General features: G+C 45.5%; 1 protein-coding gene across 1 annotated transcript in view; it reads left to right on the top strand.

Moving 5' to 3' along the window:
* The window catches only part of LOC132460823 (sodium/hydrogen exchanger 6-like), a 24,571-nt gene continuing 7,420 nt past the window's right edge, over nt 1-17,151 (top strand). The window contains exons 1-12 of the mRNA XM_060055728.1: nt 1-424; nt 818-1,017; nt 1,233-1,310; nt 4,858-4,934; nt 5,022-5,134; nt 6,181-6,286; nt 10,235-10,381; nt 10,793-10,893; nt 11,003-11,091; nt 11,400-11,513; nt 12,328-12,439; nt 13,196-13,349. Coding sequence (XP_059911711.1) covers nt 154-424; nt 818-1,017; nt 1,233-1,310; nt 4,858-4,934; nt 5,022-5,134; nt 6,181-6,286; nt 10,235-10,381; nt 10,793-10,893; nt 11,003-11,091; nt 11,400-11,513; nt 12,328-12,439; nt 13,196-13,349 — 1,562 coding nt within the window. The 5' untranslated portion in view covers nt 1-153. The remainder of the gene's footprint in view (nt 425-817; nt 1,018-1,232; nt 1,311-4,857; nt 4,935-5,021; nt 5,135-6,180; nt 6,287-10,234; nt 10,382-10,792; nt 10,894-11,002; nt 11,092-11,399; nt 11,514-12,327; nt 12,440-13,195; nt 13,350-17,151) is intronic.

Consider the following 17,151-nt stretch of genomic DNA (forward strand, 5'->3'; position numbering starts at 1 on the left):
TTATTTTGACCAAACGGAAGTGCCAATGTTTTGATGGGCGCTACGGAAGGAGCTCCGTCCAGCGGTCCAATGCAATCTTACCAATAGTCGTACGCTTTCTATCTATGTTGTTATTAAATAACCACTTAACGTTAACATCAGCCGATAGCCATAATGAAATTCATATCCCAGTACCTTACCGGTGTTAGGCTTTCGAAGGCGGCCCTGTTCGTGCCTTGTCTCCTGCCCGTCCTGCTAGTTGGGGGCCAGGGCACTGCGATGGACAACACTGCTACTGAGAGGATGGCTGAGGAGAGCCACCGACAGGACAGTGCCAACCTCCTGATATTCATCATGCTCCTCACACTCACTATTCTCACCATCTGGCTATTCAAACACCGCCGGTTTAGGTTTATCCACGAAACAGGACTTGCAATGATTTATGGTAAGGCTGTGGTAACTCCCGACAAATATATCATTTCGACACGAGTTAGTGACGTTATTCCTTGTTTAAGTGAAAGGTATGCAGAGAATGAGACATCCTCATGGATTTTGGTATTCCAGATTTCCTTTAAGCATTCAGTGATGATTTGCTTGCATTAACAGGCGACACCAAACTGACAGTATAAACTATAACCCTGAATGGTGACCAGCATTTTGTAGTATACACATGTGACAAATTATCTATTATGTCCCCAACCAGGCCATAAGTCTTCTGTACTGTGACTATTCCATGGAGATATCTCTGTATCCATGCATTGCTGATGTAAGAGGGTTTATAAAAAAGATACAGGACAAATGACCAACCCTGTTGTTTTCCCTCCCATTCAAACGTAAGGTCTGTTGGTGGGTGTGATCCTTCGGTTTGGGGTCCATGTGCCCCAGAACATGAACAACGTGATCCCGAGCTGTGCTGTCAACGCCAGTACCGCCACTCTGCTGGTCAACGTCAACGGGAGATTCTTTGAGTATATTCTGAAAGGAGAGGTCAGCCGTGGAAACGGCCATCAAGTACAAGATGACGAGATGTTGAGGAAGGCAAGCAAAAGGACAAGGAAACCAGCGGCGTTGAATGTTTAGAAAGATAGACTGGATACACGTCCGCCCCATTACTGCAAACCCAGAATTAGAAATGCATGAGTGATGATGATTATAATTATTGGTGTAACAAATACATTCGACCCTATATTTACAATACAAATAAATGGACATTTGAGATCACTTTTGATCTAATATTTACTTTGTTTCCTTAGGTGACCTTTGACCCAGAAGTGTTTTTCAACATTTTGCTACCTCCAATCATCTTCCATGCTGGTTACAGTTTGAAAAGGGTAAGCTGAACCAATACACTACAGGCAATTAGGCGCTAGTTTCTATCACCAATTAGTAAAAAGGTAACATTGAGGGCCCCTATTTCAGCACCAGGTGTGAGCTTAAGGTATGAAAAGCCATGCAAAATCGACCCACTCAGATGTTTGATGGACTCTTTCGTCCCAATCCAGGGGAAGCAGGACGCAACATAAATATAAGAGATTTGTTCTAGTCCCGTCACTGAAGGTCCACCAATCCACGCTGGAACCGGTATCTGTCAGTTCACACTGATACTCCTAAAAAGAAAGCTTTCACTCTCCACCAGGGGCGTTGCTAGACCTAGAGTTTTACTGGGGCACAGGCCCCCAACTGCCAACATTTTTTTTTTTACGTGTGCACAATATGAAATATATGGATACAGAAGGGTATGTACGAGCTTCAAAATTGTTGTCACTGTCATACTGTAGGCTATATTAAAGCACTGGTAAAGGTAAAGACGCAAAGATGGATTCATGAGTACCGTACAATTATATTTATTTAAACACATACACATCTCAAAGATTTACAAATAAGGTAACTGACAAATAAACAAAAAGTCTCTTTATGACCTTCACCTCTTTATCAGGAGAAGTCTACACATCTATATTTATTTAGAAGCTGTGTGGAAACAGCATAATTTTGCCAGAACGACATGTACTAAAAAGGCAAGAAACAAGGTTTAAAACTAATAGAATTTCTGACTTAAGGTGAGGTGGCTCATTGCCACCAATCAACCTGGAAAATGTTATAGAACCATCAAAGCTCTTAAATTAAACTAAATAAGGCCATACACTACTGCATAGAGCCTTTTTAAATGATTATTTTTTCACTATTAAGCTGTATCGCCGCGCCTTCATGGTGGCAAAGCGGTCAATAACGTGGCTTTGACTGACTTTGCATAGTTGCTCCTTTTCAATGGACAAAAGAGAAAGTTGGTGAAGCCTTCCTTGCCCCATGGTTGACCTAAGCCAGGTGTGGAGCCTTCTCGACACACTGAAAGATCGCTCACAACTACAACTGTTTACAGGAATTGTGAGTGCAATGATCTGAATTATCTGTGTCAATGTTGGGATCATTGTTGGATCCAGTAAGTTAAAAACACCCTGTATATCCATAATTTCCTTTTTTGTGTTAAGGAAGTTTTTGTCTAAAACTTCCTCAAGTTTTGAAGACAGACAATTTTTCATTCATTATTCATTTTCCGCGTGTGTGCGTGCACGCATGGTGTGTGTGTGTGTGTGTGTGTGTGTGTGTGTGTGTGTGTGTGTGTGTGTGTGTGTGTGTGTGTGTGTGTGTGTGTGTGTGTGTGTGTGTGTGTGTGTGTGTGTGTGTGTGTGTGTGTGTGTGTGCTATAAAACTACAGGCTACAGACGCTCAGTATTGAAAACTGGTGCTAATTATGTGGGCAACATTCTTTAACAGCAATCAAGTTGTCATTGTTTGTGTCAAACAAGTTGTGAATTTGTTGTAACGTTAAAAAAGGATGGTAAGGATGCCCACTGGGCGCCTTCCTTGGGAGGTGTTTCAGGCACGTCCAGTGGGGAGGAGACCTCGGGGAAGACCCAGGACTAGGTGGAGAGATTATATCTCAACACTGGCCTGGGAACGCCTCGGGATCCCCCCGTCAGAGCTGGTCAATGTGGCCCGGGAAAGGGAAGTCTGGGGCCCCCTGCTTGAGCTGCTCCCCCCGCGACCCGACCCCGGATAAGCGGATGACGATGAGGATGATGAGGATGAGGGTTAAAAAAGGAGATGAGTTACTCTGGGCTTTTTCCAGCTCCCGTGGTTTCCAACGAAACATGATCAACAAAAAAACAAGGAATTGAAAGCTACTTACAATATGCCTAGGTTACATTAATTTCCCCTGATGGCAGCAATGTTCCACTTTCAGCTGGAATTCACGGTACATCAAAACCACGTGTCTTCTTTAGATTTCAGTTCCCTTTATTTATTCACACAGTTCAGCAGCGGCATTTATTCAGAATCAGAGCCCAAATTAAAGCTGCATTTAGGGCGACTATCACTACCCAGCAGAAAAATAGATGCACTATAAATGGTTTTGTATAGCAGTCACGAACATGAGCATAGTTGTGGAAATGCTGGTGTTAGAAAACATAGTTGACGGGAATTAAAGTGCTGCACATCGACTGTACAAATGTAGATTATTCATCACAAGAATTTTAATTCAGAAATCGAATAGGCTAATAAACTCTGAATTGTGAGATAAAATTCAGCATTCTGATAATAAAGTCAGAATACTTGGATAAAATCCGAATTCTGATAATTAAATCCAGCATTAAAGGTTCATTTAAGAAGGTTCTCACCAGTCATTTGTCGCCTGGTCGCAGTGTCGAGTTTTTTTTTTTAAAGTAGTTCACTAGTCGTAGCGTGCAAATAAATTGCAGTGTCAGATTTCATTCAGCATTCAGATTTCCCAGAATTCTTTTACACTGCAAATTAAAGCGCTACTACTAGCAAACTAGTTTCAGCGTGACTGGAGAGAACTTCCTTAAATTAACCTTTAATGCTAGATTTGCATCAACGCTATTGTGTGAATTAGTATGGTTCTCTTTCATGGAAGCCGGAAGTGGGAGATTCCCTATTTTTTTTTTTACCATTATTGTTTTATTAACAAATTTCTCCTACAGGGGATTGATAAAGTTATATCTAGACTATTGAACAGAAAGAAACACTTGGTCATACTTTACACACTTTCAGAAGAGTCACGTGGACGAATCCGTAAATAACTGATTTTTTTCATTGGTTGTTGCGTTAAATCTTACCCAGATACAATAGGGCTATTTTCTGATTGGCTTTTATGTAGCCCCTTTCGTTTTTTGATTGGCTGGTAAGAGGCAGGCTCGACTGAAGACTCCCGAGGCAGCAGGAGATGCACTTGATGAATCCTGCCGATTCCATAGCGAGAGCGGCGCTTCTGCAGATGAATTTAATAATGATCAATGGAATTTTACTGGGGCACTGGAGACTTTTACTGGGGCACGTGCCCCAGTAAAAAGGGGCTGACGACGCCTCTGCTCTCCACCAAAACAGAATTATAAAACTGTTAAAATAAAATGTTAACACGTCTTTAGCCGTCTTTAGCCGTAACATGGATAGATAAATACAACCTACAGTCCACCAATCAACTCCTTCCAGTTGGTTCGAGACTCAAAAATGGTAATGTCATGAAGAGATTTTGAGGTTATTAATTGGATGGTAATAGCTCATGAACATGAGATCTGGTAGTAAAATAGGGGCCCTCTAACGATTATTCCTGTCCATCTATGTGATTGATACATATGATTATGTTGATAATACCTAACAAACCTAAATACATACTTATTTGATGATACCTTTTGAATTAGCTGTATCCAATTTATATACAGAACACAATAGAATACAGTTATTAATTATTTATTTATGTATTTATTAACATTATACTGTTTGTCTATGAAGTAGCAGTAATGCATTCATAGGTCAACAAACATAATGATAACTATTGCTGAAATATTTTTGTCTGGCTCACAGAGACACTTCTTCAGGAACATTGGCTCCATCCTGACCTACGCCTTTGTGGGAACCGTCATATCCTGCCTAGTTATAGGGTAGGTTTTGTTTGTGTTTGTGTGTGTGTGTGTATCGATTCAATATGTCCCGTGTGGCTAATGCATCTGTCGTCCATTGCCTTCTAGGTCGATCATGTATGGTGTTGTGACTTTCATGAAGGCTGTGGGACAGCTAGGAGGAGATTTCTTCTTCACTGACTGTCTCCTTTTTGGGGCCATCGTCTCGGCAACCGACCCAGGTAGGTGTCAAGACCCGCAGAGGGACAGACGGTAGATTGTTCATGCTCTCCCGTGTCCTTTCCGGGGAGGCATTAGGGGTTATTCTCTCCTCGTATCCACGTAAGCTGTCAGGTCGGGGGGACTTGCCATGCTTCTGCTGAAAACAACAAACCATTCGTAAGACAGCAGTTTGATTTATAAATGCAGTCAGTAGGATTTGAGAATGCCCTCTTAGTTTGATGCTTCTTGATGCAACCTGAGGCAGTCAGCACACGACGAGGCTTGCTGTTAGGAGGAGAAAAGCCAGCTGGAGGACTGGGGTTCAGAGAAATGAAGAATTGGTATAGAACATCCATCACAGCTATATTCTGATGGATGCACCCTCACCTTGGATGCACCATTAACTGGTGTCAAAGGTACAATAGTTTGAACTTTGAGCACAGCGGAAAGTCTGGGTGAGAAGTCGGTTGTGGTCAGGGAGGCCTGCGCTAGGTTGGTCTTCAACACTTAACACCATTGGAGAACATTGTCAAAGCTGTGGCTGACAGCTTATCACGTGTTCACAGCTTAAGTGGGATTCCATAAGGCAGCCTCATTCTGATATCCTGATTCAGCCTCAGTGTGATTTCATTATGCAGTCTCAGTGTGTTTTCACGATGCAGCCTCAGTGTGGTTTCCTGAACAGCCTCAGTGTGATTCCATAGTGGAGCCTCAGTGTGGTTCCACAATGCGGCCTCAGTGTGGTTCCATAATGCGGCCTCAGTGTGGTTCCATAATGCGGCCTCAGTGTGGTTCCATTATGCGGCCTCAGTGTGGTTCCATAATGCGGCCTCAGTGTGGTTCCATAGTGGAGCCTCAGTGTGGTTCCATAATGCGGCCTCAGTGTGGTTCCATAATGCGGCCTCAGTGTGGTTCCATAATGCGGCCTCAGTGTGGTTCCATAATGCGGCCTCAGTGTGGTTCCATAATGCGGCCTCAGTGTGGTTCCATAATGCGGCCTCAGTGTGGTTCCATAGTGGAGCCTCCCCATTAACTGCTCTGGGTCTGGCCCCTCTTCCCCTTGCAGTGACGGTGCTGGCTATCTTCAACGAGCTGAAGGTGGACGTGGACTTGTACGCTCTACTGTTTGGAGAGAGCGTCCTCAACGATGCTGTGGCCATCGTCCTCTCCTCGTAAGCATAGCAGCGGACACAAACCAAAAGGGACCTTCTCTCTCCCCAACACTCGCATCACATCATCTTATGGCGCATTTCCACTGCAGGGTGCGGAACGGATCGGATCGCAAAGGTGCGGGTCGGATCGCGTTTCCACCGCCAAAAGTGGGCGTGACCCGGACTTTGCCGTACCCGTTCCGACCCCATTCTAGGGACTCCTCCGTTGCGGTACCCAAAACGAGACCAGACGCCTGAAAGGGTACCCTGGAATTCTAGCTACACCCCCCCTCCGTTGATTGGTCGACAGAATCGTCACTTCCGGGTGACGCGGGGATAAAAACAAACAAACAGTAGCCTCGAGGTATTATTCTTTACAATTAACATGTCGCGTAAAAAGCTTGCTTGGGCGAACAAGGAGGTGGAGACGTTCGTCTGCATTCTTGCGGAGGAAGACGTTGTTTACGATGTTTACGTAGCTGCCGCGGCGATCGACATCCGGCCTACCACCAAGGGTACTGTCGGCAGTGGAAACGCGACCTCGGAACTGAGCTGGGCTATACTGCCCCCTCCCTACCGCACCTTTGCGATCCGATCCGTTCCGCACCCTGCAGTGGAAATGGGGCATTATATACAGTCTATACATCATAATATAACTATTATTATTGAATCAATAACATTAAATATATTATGCACGGTTCAACATGGATTGTGGATGATAATATTGTGAATATAAAAAGTGTTCCCATTTCTGTGGGCCATTTCAAGTAGCAGGTTAGGATAGCTTCTGTGTTATCTGGCTCGATGGCCCAAAGATATCATAATCAAGAACTAAATGTCCTTCTTCCTCATGTATTTTTCGGTTCTCTAGCTACCAGTAATACACAACTATTAAAGGAAAGCAACAAAACAGCGTCAAGGACAATACAATTACAATTACAATTAGGGCATTTAGCAGACGCTTTTATCCAAAGCGTCACTTACATCAGTTAATCCACACATTGACACACCGACGGCAGAGTCAACCATGCAAGGCGACAGCCAGCTCGTCGGGAGCAGTTAGGGTTAAGTGCTTGCTCAGGGACAACACTCAGCTAGGAGGAGCTGGGGATGGAACTAGCAGCCTTTCGGTTACAAGACAACGGCTCTACCGCCTGAGCCGACCCCATAATATGTTTTTTGTATATAATAATATCTGTTTGCTTTTCACGGGTATAAAATATCTAAAATAGTGAAGAAACACAAAAGCCAGAGTAGGTGTGAAAAGGACCCCAGAAGGGTTACAAAGGGAACCCTCTCTAAAAGGACCTGGTGACCTGAAAATCCAGCTTCTTGAAACAGGGCCCTGGTGTTAAAAGGTAATCATGAATCCTATTATGGGTGTAATGATTTACTAATTAAGGAAAACATAAAAAACATTCATATTCAAAGGCAAAGCCCATTTTAATCATCAGCACATCACATCATATTTTCCCCCACAGCGTTGTGATTGCACTCCTTCCTGTGTTAAGCACCTACTGAGGAACTTCACACCGTGCTCTTTACTAACGACTTCAAGTATTACACTAGATCAATCCACATGTGTTAGAACGACGGCACGCGCGGCTGCAGGGAGCTGTATGCTTTACAATTCACGAACAGACCGAGCGCTAATCAGCCGGTGTGCTTGAGTGGATGATGCAGCACAGAACCCACGCCGCTAAAGTGGAGAGAATATAGTCGCTAAAAGACGTGCCCCCGTTGCTTCTCTGTTCAGTCTGCACCAGAACTGCCTGCACCACCCATGCACCAACGGAGCTAGTTTTCCAGCTTTTTCAATTCTCTGAATCAATTATTGCCCTTCTACACCGGTTGTGTGTTGTTGCTTTTTACAGTCAAAATAATAGACTGAAGCTGCGTGTTTTCAGGGCTCAAAGTCCAGAGGTCAAACAACCAGACTTATGAGTGTAGGAATGTGTAGTAAGGACGAGTAATGACAGCCTTAATGGGCTCTGTTTGAATATTACAGACGCTTAAAAAAAAAACCCTGCCTGCAACGTTGTCCTGTTGCAGACATGGTAGTACACACTTTGGATAACAGAGACAGCGTTCACCGCACTAACCCCGGTGTGGTTTCATTTCACTTCCTGCCATGCTACAACCATCGTGTCTTGTGTGTCATCAACGGCCGTACGTATGTACGTACGTATGTGTGCATGCAGCGTTCTCCTGCGCTTCGACAAGCAGGCCCGGCACGGCGCCGCGCGCGCCGCCGCCGCCGCCGCCGCCCTGCGGCCCTCCCCCTTCCAGGGGGCCAACGCCACGGCCTGGCCCCAGACGGAGGACCCCTGGCTGGGAGGGAACCAAACCACCGTGCCTGGGTCGGTCGGGTGGAGGGCAAGGGATTAGCAGGGTTCTACTCAGGCCGAGGGTTGCAGTGCTTTGGTTTTCCGACCCCATTAGTATTCCGTAGTCCCCCTTTTGATTTGTTCCGCTGTGATCTTAGAATGCAGCCGTAGAGTGGTCGTTTGGACCGGAGCCCGTGTTTGACTTTAGCATGCAGGCTTTGGTTTGAATGGAGCATGTAGCCCCCGCTTCCTCCCCTGCTTGAGACCAGCTCTGTCCCTGAAGCCCTCGCCTCCGGCCGTGGAGGACGACGGGTTGTTTTAAGTCCGGGCAAATATTCCGATGTTTGAATATTTGCGCTGCAAGGGGGTTTTCAAACGCTTTTGATGCTACTTCTTCCCTTCCCTGCAGTCTCGTGTAATTCAGGAAAGGCTTGCAGGAGCTCAACAAGGTACCAAACAGGCACTGAATGACATCCTTAGTCATTCACAGAACTGAATGACATCTTTTATAATGTCACCTAGACATTCATCTGAAATATAAAAATTTGCTTATCAGAAAACTGTTAATATAGCCATATAGAACAACCATCATTTGGATATAAGTTTGTAAAATAACTTGTGTTTGAGCTTGAGGCTTGAATCATTTAGTAATAATTGAAAGGAGCATAGTGACTGACTAACAGCCAGCAGCGATCCGGCTTCATGTTCAGATCCGTGTTCAGGGCGTGTCCTTATTGAGCCAACTCCATTAGAGGCGGTTGGTTGGGTTGGTCCTCCTGGTAGCTAATCTAGTTCTTCTGTTGCCCAGTGTTCCTGTCAAATCCTCGCCCCGCCCTCTGTGTGAGATCCAAAGGCTACGTGTTCACGCCTTCCCTGCTGGTCGCTGGAGGAAAAACAAACTGCTGCATGTTAGAAACACAGGAGGTGTGTTCAAACCACATGCAGTTTTATATCAAACTCAAACTCAGTACCAAAATGCTGGTCTTTGTTAGTGTGTTAGTGTGCATGTGTGTGTGGGTTGGGAGGTATCCAGAATGGGTGCTTTGTAATCTTTGCAAAAAGAAGTAGTGTGTGTGAGAGTCAATTGTACTGATAGGCGTTCTCAGACTTTGGTCTGTTTCCACAAAAAGAGGATGTGATGTGAAGAATGCCCCAGAGCGACATTCAGCCACACATTCCCTCCAGAGAGCCAGCGACGCGGAGGCGTGAACACAGCCTCGTCCACTGGCATGCCCCCCCCCCCCCCCCTCTCTCCCTCTTGTCCCATCGTCACGCAAAAGGACAGACGACTCCAGACTCGCATACCCCCCCCGCTGTCCCTTCCTCCGGGTCAGGCTGCATGAACCTCACCCGGGGATGGAGGTTTGGTAGTTGTTGTAGACAGTTGTTCTGAAGGACGCAAAATACTGCCCTTTCTTGTCATTCTCGTTTGTAGCGTTTCCATTCAGGTTGCCAGCCCTCCTCCTCCACCCTTTCTCACTGCCTTTTCCGTCTGTTTGTTTGTGTGTGTGTGTGTGTGTGTGTGTGTGTGTGTGTGTGTGTGTGTGTCTGTCTGTGTGTTTGTCCACGTTTTTGTTTGCTTTCTCTGTTCCGTTTGTGTCTCTTGTTTCTCCTCCCTCTCCTCCGCCTTCCCCGCCTGCAGCTCCATCGCGGCCTACCAGCCCGCCGGGGACAACAGCCACAGCTTCGAGGCGCTGGCCATGCTGAAGTCCTTCGGTGTGTTCCTGGCCGTGTTCAGCGGCTCCTTCCTGCTTGGGGTGGCCACCGGCGTCATGACCGCCTTCATATCCTTCCTCATGAAACACGGCTGTTATGACACGGCCCGTTCTAATGGTGCCGTCCTCCACCGTCCCTCCTTCGTCTGTAGAGGACTGGGATTTGGTTTAACATCGACCAATCTGTCCCAATCTGGATGGGTCCAATCCAATGGCAGGAGTTGATTGGACACTCACGACTGATGTCACAATCTGTGAGCTTCCAGGCGGCACGGAGGAGTTGATTAGCCACTCACTATTGATGTAACAATCTGAGTGTCCAGTCGGCCAGTTTTTTATCAGTGACTATCCTTAAGTTGTCAGTTTGGTCTTTTTATTTATACATTTTTATCTGTTTCAAGTTGGTAGCAAGGGGATACAGATTGACAGGTTATCTCTACACTTCCTGTGCTGTTGCCTTGACTTCCTGTTTCCTTTTACGTGACCAAATTTACCAAACTGAGGGACTTCCCGCTGTTGGAGACAGCTCTATTTTTCCTCATGTCCTGGAGTACCTTTCTATTGGCTGAAGCCTGCGGGTTCACTGGTACGTGTTCACACACACACACACACACACACACACACACACACACACACACACATGCACACGCACACGCACACACAGTGTGTTTCATGCCCCTTCTCTTCCCCCTCAGGTGTGGTGGCCGTTCTGTTCTGTGGAATAACTCAGGCTCATTATACCTACAATAACCTCTCACCCGAGTCCCAGGAGAGAACCAAGCAGGTAACACACACATGTGGATATGCATGCTGACATGGTCAATGTCGGGCCCATGTTTTCTTCAGTAAAAGCGGTGGTTCATTAATCACTTTAAACACATTTTAAACACATTAACACAATAAAAATTCTCGAAACTCGCCAAAAAGTAGAAGTAACTAATATTATGGTCAAAGCTCCATGTGCCTCCAGGATACCATTAATATTATCTAACCAATAACTTATTGTAACGGGATAATTTTTATTGTTGTGATAAACACTGGCTGTATCTCTATAGTTTGACATTTTGATGGCGCTTTACTTTCTTCTCCCAGCTCTTTGAGTTGCTGAACTTCTTGGCGGAGAACTTCATCTTCTCCTACATGGGCCTGACGCTGTTCTCCTTCCAGTCCCACGTCTTCAACCCCCTCTTCATCATCGGAGCCTTCGTATCTTTTACACACGCACACAAGCGTGTCAGAAGACTAAAACTCTTTATAACAAGGTCCAGTCATATTATTTAGAAAACATTAATACTAAATGGAAGTCAGAGGCAACTTCTTTACTTTAAACTCATTAAAAGGGTCGACATTTCCCCAAGGCCTACAGTAGGTATTTCAAACAGGTCTTGATTTGACACGTGAGCGATGGCATAACTGAAGGATGACATAATGTCCCTCTTTGTGACCTGCGCTGGATACGAAGAGCACGTCTTCTGACACGCTCAGCCGCTCGCAACAGAGAACCACCGGAACCAAACCCAAAGAGGAATCAACCTTATTCATACAGTTTTGAAATGCGAATGGATGTTCAAAGCATTTCACTACAGTAAGCTGTATGTCAAACTAGAGCTTCCCTTTCCCTGAAATGAAATGGATGAATATAGGCCCACTATTATTATTTGTTATTTTAAAAGTCATTAAAAGCTGGTGATGGTACTCTCCTTCAAGTAGTCGTGCAGAGCAAGGCTGTCCATGAGTGCAAACCAGCCGAACAGGCCGAGACTAGACCTCAACCAGTAAGAGCAGCGACGGCAATGGCGGCTGGGGAATAACCCCGATCCATCACACACACGCGGGCTGCAATAGATGGTGGAAGCCTGTTATGAACAAAACATCTTTTAGGTTCAGAGATGGGGTGAACTCGTTCAGATTGAAATCAGCTGTCCTGAAACTGATCATCCAGACCGTGCAGGGACTCTTGCTTGGTTCAGTGTGTATGTTGTGTGGCTATGCCCCTTGACCTCGCTCGACCGTTGTGCAGGTGGCCGTGTTCCTGGGCAGGGCAGCCAACATCTACCCTCTGTCCTTCCTCATCAACCTGGGTCGCAAGCACAAGATCCGCTCCAACTTCCAGCACGTCATGATGTTTGCCGGTACTGTGAACAAACACAGCCGCTACTTAATGACGAGCCTTGATTTCTGTCTAGTAAATGCAGTATAGAAAGATCCGCTTCTGTGTTACAAACCCCACTTTCAGGTGATCGGGGTCTGCCTCACAGCCCCACATCGGGGCTTCGATCACTGTAGTGTTTGCCTGTTGCTCAATGGAAACGGTCAAGCTTTTCCCAGACATCCAACCGATACAACGCTGGCTGCCTGGTCAACAACACCATGTGGATGCATTGTCAGCGTCTGTGAATGTTTGGGGTTGGTACTATAATGACTATGGCAGCCGCTCTCCGTCTGCTTAAATACGACCGGTTTCAAGTAGGACTTGTCATGTACGTGTGTATAAGGGCTCAGGCAGGGGCTGGAGGGACGCGGATGGTAGGAAACTCCCGAGGTCTTTAAACTGACCACACATCGCAGTGACCAAGATGTACCATATGGACAGCACATGACGAAATTGCCAAATCCACTGTTCCTAAGGTTTCCAACCTCATGGAATACATATGGCCCTGCCCTGCCCTGCCTGTTAAGTAGCAGTAATCCTAATCATCACCCTCTCTCAAGGGCTGATATGATCATCACTACATGAACCAAACCCTCATGTTGACTCCTATTGCAGTACTGTAGTACTACAGTGCAGGCCCGTGACGAACAGGAGCCATGGCTGTGTTTTCCTATTCGTCTGCGTGGATGTAACACGCAGCGCCGTCTGTTCCGCCCGTTCTCTCCCTAACTCCCAGGTCTGCGCGGGGCCATGACCTTTGCCCTCTCCATCCGGGACACGGCGACCTACGCGCGCCAGATGATGTTCTCCACCACGCTGCTCATCGTCTTCTTCACCGTGTGGATCTGTGGGGGCGGGACCACCCCCATGCTGTCCTTCATGAGCATACCGTGAGTGTGTGTGTGTGTGAGAGTGCATGTGTGTGTGTGTGTGTTTGATGGGAGATGGAGGGAGAGGGAGATGCACTGGATGAAACTGGCTTCACTGGCTTCACTTTCATCTTACCATCTTACCAAACCAAACAGAACCAGGAAACAATGATTTTGTCAATACTTTTTAAATTATTCTACTTCAAGAAATATATTGGAGGAGGTGGAGCAATCCATTCTAAAAGGTATGATTTGTAACATAACCCGCATTCGTAAAAGAAAAAGACGAGACCCATTTTATGGATTTTGTTGAGTTGTGTCCTTGCATTAGTCTAATTGTTCAACCAATGTTAAAACCCAGGGTAATGAATAGTTTCAGTCACGGTAATGGCCCATTATATTTGGTCTCATTGGAATGGCCACCAACGAGCTAAGGGACTGTTTCCACACACAGACTTCACTTGGGAGGGTCATGTTTTTATAAAAGGTTTTTATCCATCTGAGAGAACAAAACCATCCGCATCTATGGTGTTTCCTTGCGAGAGTTTCATCCAATATACATGTTAGCGTAGTGTTGTGAGTGACTATGTGAGTTACACCCACACTGGAGCGCCCCTGGCCTGGCAGTTCTTTAACGCTTCTCACTGTTGTAGATCTAGATGCACTTTAAAAAAGGGTATTGAATCCATTGGGAACATATGGTAATGTGAGACGTCTCATTGCATTTTAGTTATGCTATTGTTTAGAGAAGGGTACATTGTAATGCGTAGAGAGATGGGCTCTATGGAGAGGAGCGCTGCTGCCAGATCTCCTGGGCAGGTGAACACTGCTGCACACGGCACTCCCGCTTCACATGGTCATCCAGAGCATTGATATCTGTTGAATATCCAATATGCTTCTAGCTAAAAAAAAAAAGAAACATAAAAAGGTTAAACCCAGATTCGGTCAGAAAGAACGAATCCAGAAGGTGAACGACGAGAACTGATTCCCAAAAAAAGAGCAGATTCTTTTTTTTCTTTTTTCTTTTTAACATATAACAAAAATATGGTCACGTAAATAAAATACATAAACGAACAGAGCTTTGTTTCCCCGCAACCGTACATTGATTGAGTCTAAAACGTTATCAACGATTCAGCCAATGAGAGTACTACAGCAGGTAGCAATCGCGTTGCCATGGCCCATGGGTAAACAAATGATAAGGCACCACCACTCAAGTTAACTAACGATCGCTGTAGGCTTCAATATCAGGCAAGCACTTTGTTTTCTTTTTATTTTGTTCTACATCACAATTGCTTGCTTTAATATAGTATTGTTTTTACCTACCATAACGTTCTCGTTTGGTCTAGTAGGGAATTCGCACAATGGTGCTGCTGCTGCTTGCTTACGTGCTTCACTGCTTATTAGTGAAACTTGGAAGACGGCATTTAATTCTGCACCCCATTATGTATTAAGGATATTTATTATAAAAAGGCACGTATGTGCTTTATATATATGCTTAATATTTACACCTAACCTGGGTATTTTTGCCAGAACATTGAAAAGTAGTAGGCCACATGCATGTCAATTAACATTTATTCCATAATTTGAGATTCCCTGCCAAATGACGTAACAGACCATCTGACTTAACGAACGAATCAAACGAACGAATCGTGATAGTGAACGGATCTGAAAGAACTGATTCCCGTAAAAGAATCGTTTGCCCGTCCCTAGTAGAGTCGAATCATGTGGGACACACAGTAAGGTGTACACTAACTCTGAGGCTTCCTGGGCCCTGATGAGAGAGAGCAGGTCCTACTCAGCCCGCCCTCCAGTGGAGGGATCGGACCTTCAGCCAGCTAGCGCCAGACTCTTGCCGGTCAGTAGTGTTGAATTGGCATGCTAGAAACACTACCAGCTGGTTCCTAGTCTGAACAAGTTTACACTCCTTATAATTTTACCAGGACTTTGCTCATGGATTCCAAAATGTGTTCCCACTCTATGGCCTCGCCTATTGGCCTGCCACACAGTTCACAGGTTTGTCTAGAGTAAGCTCAGAGCCCGCTGGGGTCTGCACTGATGTTGTGTAAACTGACATTTATTCAGCTACTCTCCTTTCCTCGGGAGTAGACTATCAAGCACAAATGAACATTGTGAGGGTCCTTGTTATAAGACCTAGGGGTTCTACTCCCAAGATGAGTAGCCGGGCTGGGTCCCATCGTATCTATTATTTTCTGTTGGTCTTAGCTGGTTTTACATTGAGAAGAGGATTCTTATCAGGAACCAAACAGTCACTAGTTTGCTTATCTTAATACTTAAGGCATAAAGGATATAGATAGGTGTATGGCACCCCCTCAGGCACGGCCATCTTCCCTGCGCATCTGGGACATGAAAACCACTCTGATCCCACTCTTAAGGCCGATTCATACCTCCGGATCCGGACGAAACTCGTCCGTCCGTACCAAACGTTGTCTCCGGGACTACCCTTCAAACCTCCGTCCGGTTTCAGCATTGTTATGTATGTTACGCAATACATCCTCTAGAGGGCAGTGACTGTCGTGTCACAAATTACCAGCAAATTAGGCAACAAACATGGGATCTGTGCCCTATACCACGAAGCTCGCTGAACATACCCAGGCTTTCTTGGGAAAACCTGGCTCGACAGACCCGCAACTCGCAATCAGAGTTAAATGGTACCACGAAGCTTACTTTAGATTCAATTAGTAGAACCAGGTTTTCCGCTTTAGGTTCAGTGCGCGTTCACGTGAAAGGGGCGTTTTTTGCGTCATTTTTCTCACCTTTACGATAGATCAAGCAGTCTATATGAGTTTAAGTGAAAAGATTCTGCATATTGTCTGTAAAATAACTATGCCAAATGCAGAATTGTTCGCCATTAATCCAAATAGAATGATGATGATTTAAATGCATAAGCAACGTCCATCCTGCCTTATTCTATCATTTAGGGAATTCACTTTAAATACACCCTATTTAAGAAATGTATAGCATGTTTTCGACCGCTGAGAGGTAGCGGCTGTAGCGTAGTGGATTAGTATAAGACCCGAACGCCAGCGACCGGGGTTCAAATTCGCCGGTCTATCATCATGCATTTTACCCCCATGTGGTGCCAGCACGGCCTTGAAAATATGGGTTCAAGTTCGAAATAAGCACAAAAATATAATTCCATAAGCTTTAGTGAATAAGTATTCCATATGCATGAGAATTAGGACTTTTTATGCTTCACATAAATTTGCATCACTTGGGAGTCGAACCCCCCGCGCAGAAATTCAAGACTGACGCGCTACCTCCACTCTAGCACACTGTCACGGAGATACAATGCGCAACAGTAATCATTGTCTACATAAGGTCCAAAAGGACGATCAAATAATGAACACCCTCTGATGAGAATCTGTATCTCTCATGAAGAACCCCAATTTCGTTGTTTGCACAATGACAATAAAGTCTGAAATCTGAATATCGTCAGACAATGCCAAGGGATCGGTTCTGTCCCGTAAAACCCTCTGTCTCCGGAGAGACGCCTGTACGAGAAGTGCGCCGGGGTCCACGGGAACACCCACAAATGGTGACGCCATTGTCAGAGGAGGGGCTAGGAAGCTGCGCACGCCGATTTAAGTAGCCGATCGAAAAACTGCTCCCGACCAGGTTTGGTTGCGAGCATAAGTCACCATGGTGATACAGCGACGCTAAAAGAGATCGACTTTCGTGGTACAACTAACCCAGGCTTGGAGCTCAACATACCTCGCTAACCCTCTAAGCGAGCTTCGTGGTACAGGGCTCTGTAGAGGAGATGATTTTGCTTTGTGTCATCCGAAATCTGCAAAAAAAAAAG

This window comes from Gadus macrocephalus, chromosome 7 (genome assembly GCF_031168955.1).
Source record: "Gadus macrocephalus chromosome 7, ASM3116895v1".
NCBI classification, from domain to species: domain Eukaryota; kingdom Metazoa; phylum Chordata; class Actinopteri; order Gadiformes; family Gadidae; genus Gadus; species Gadus macrocephalus.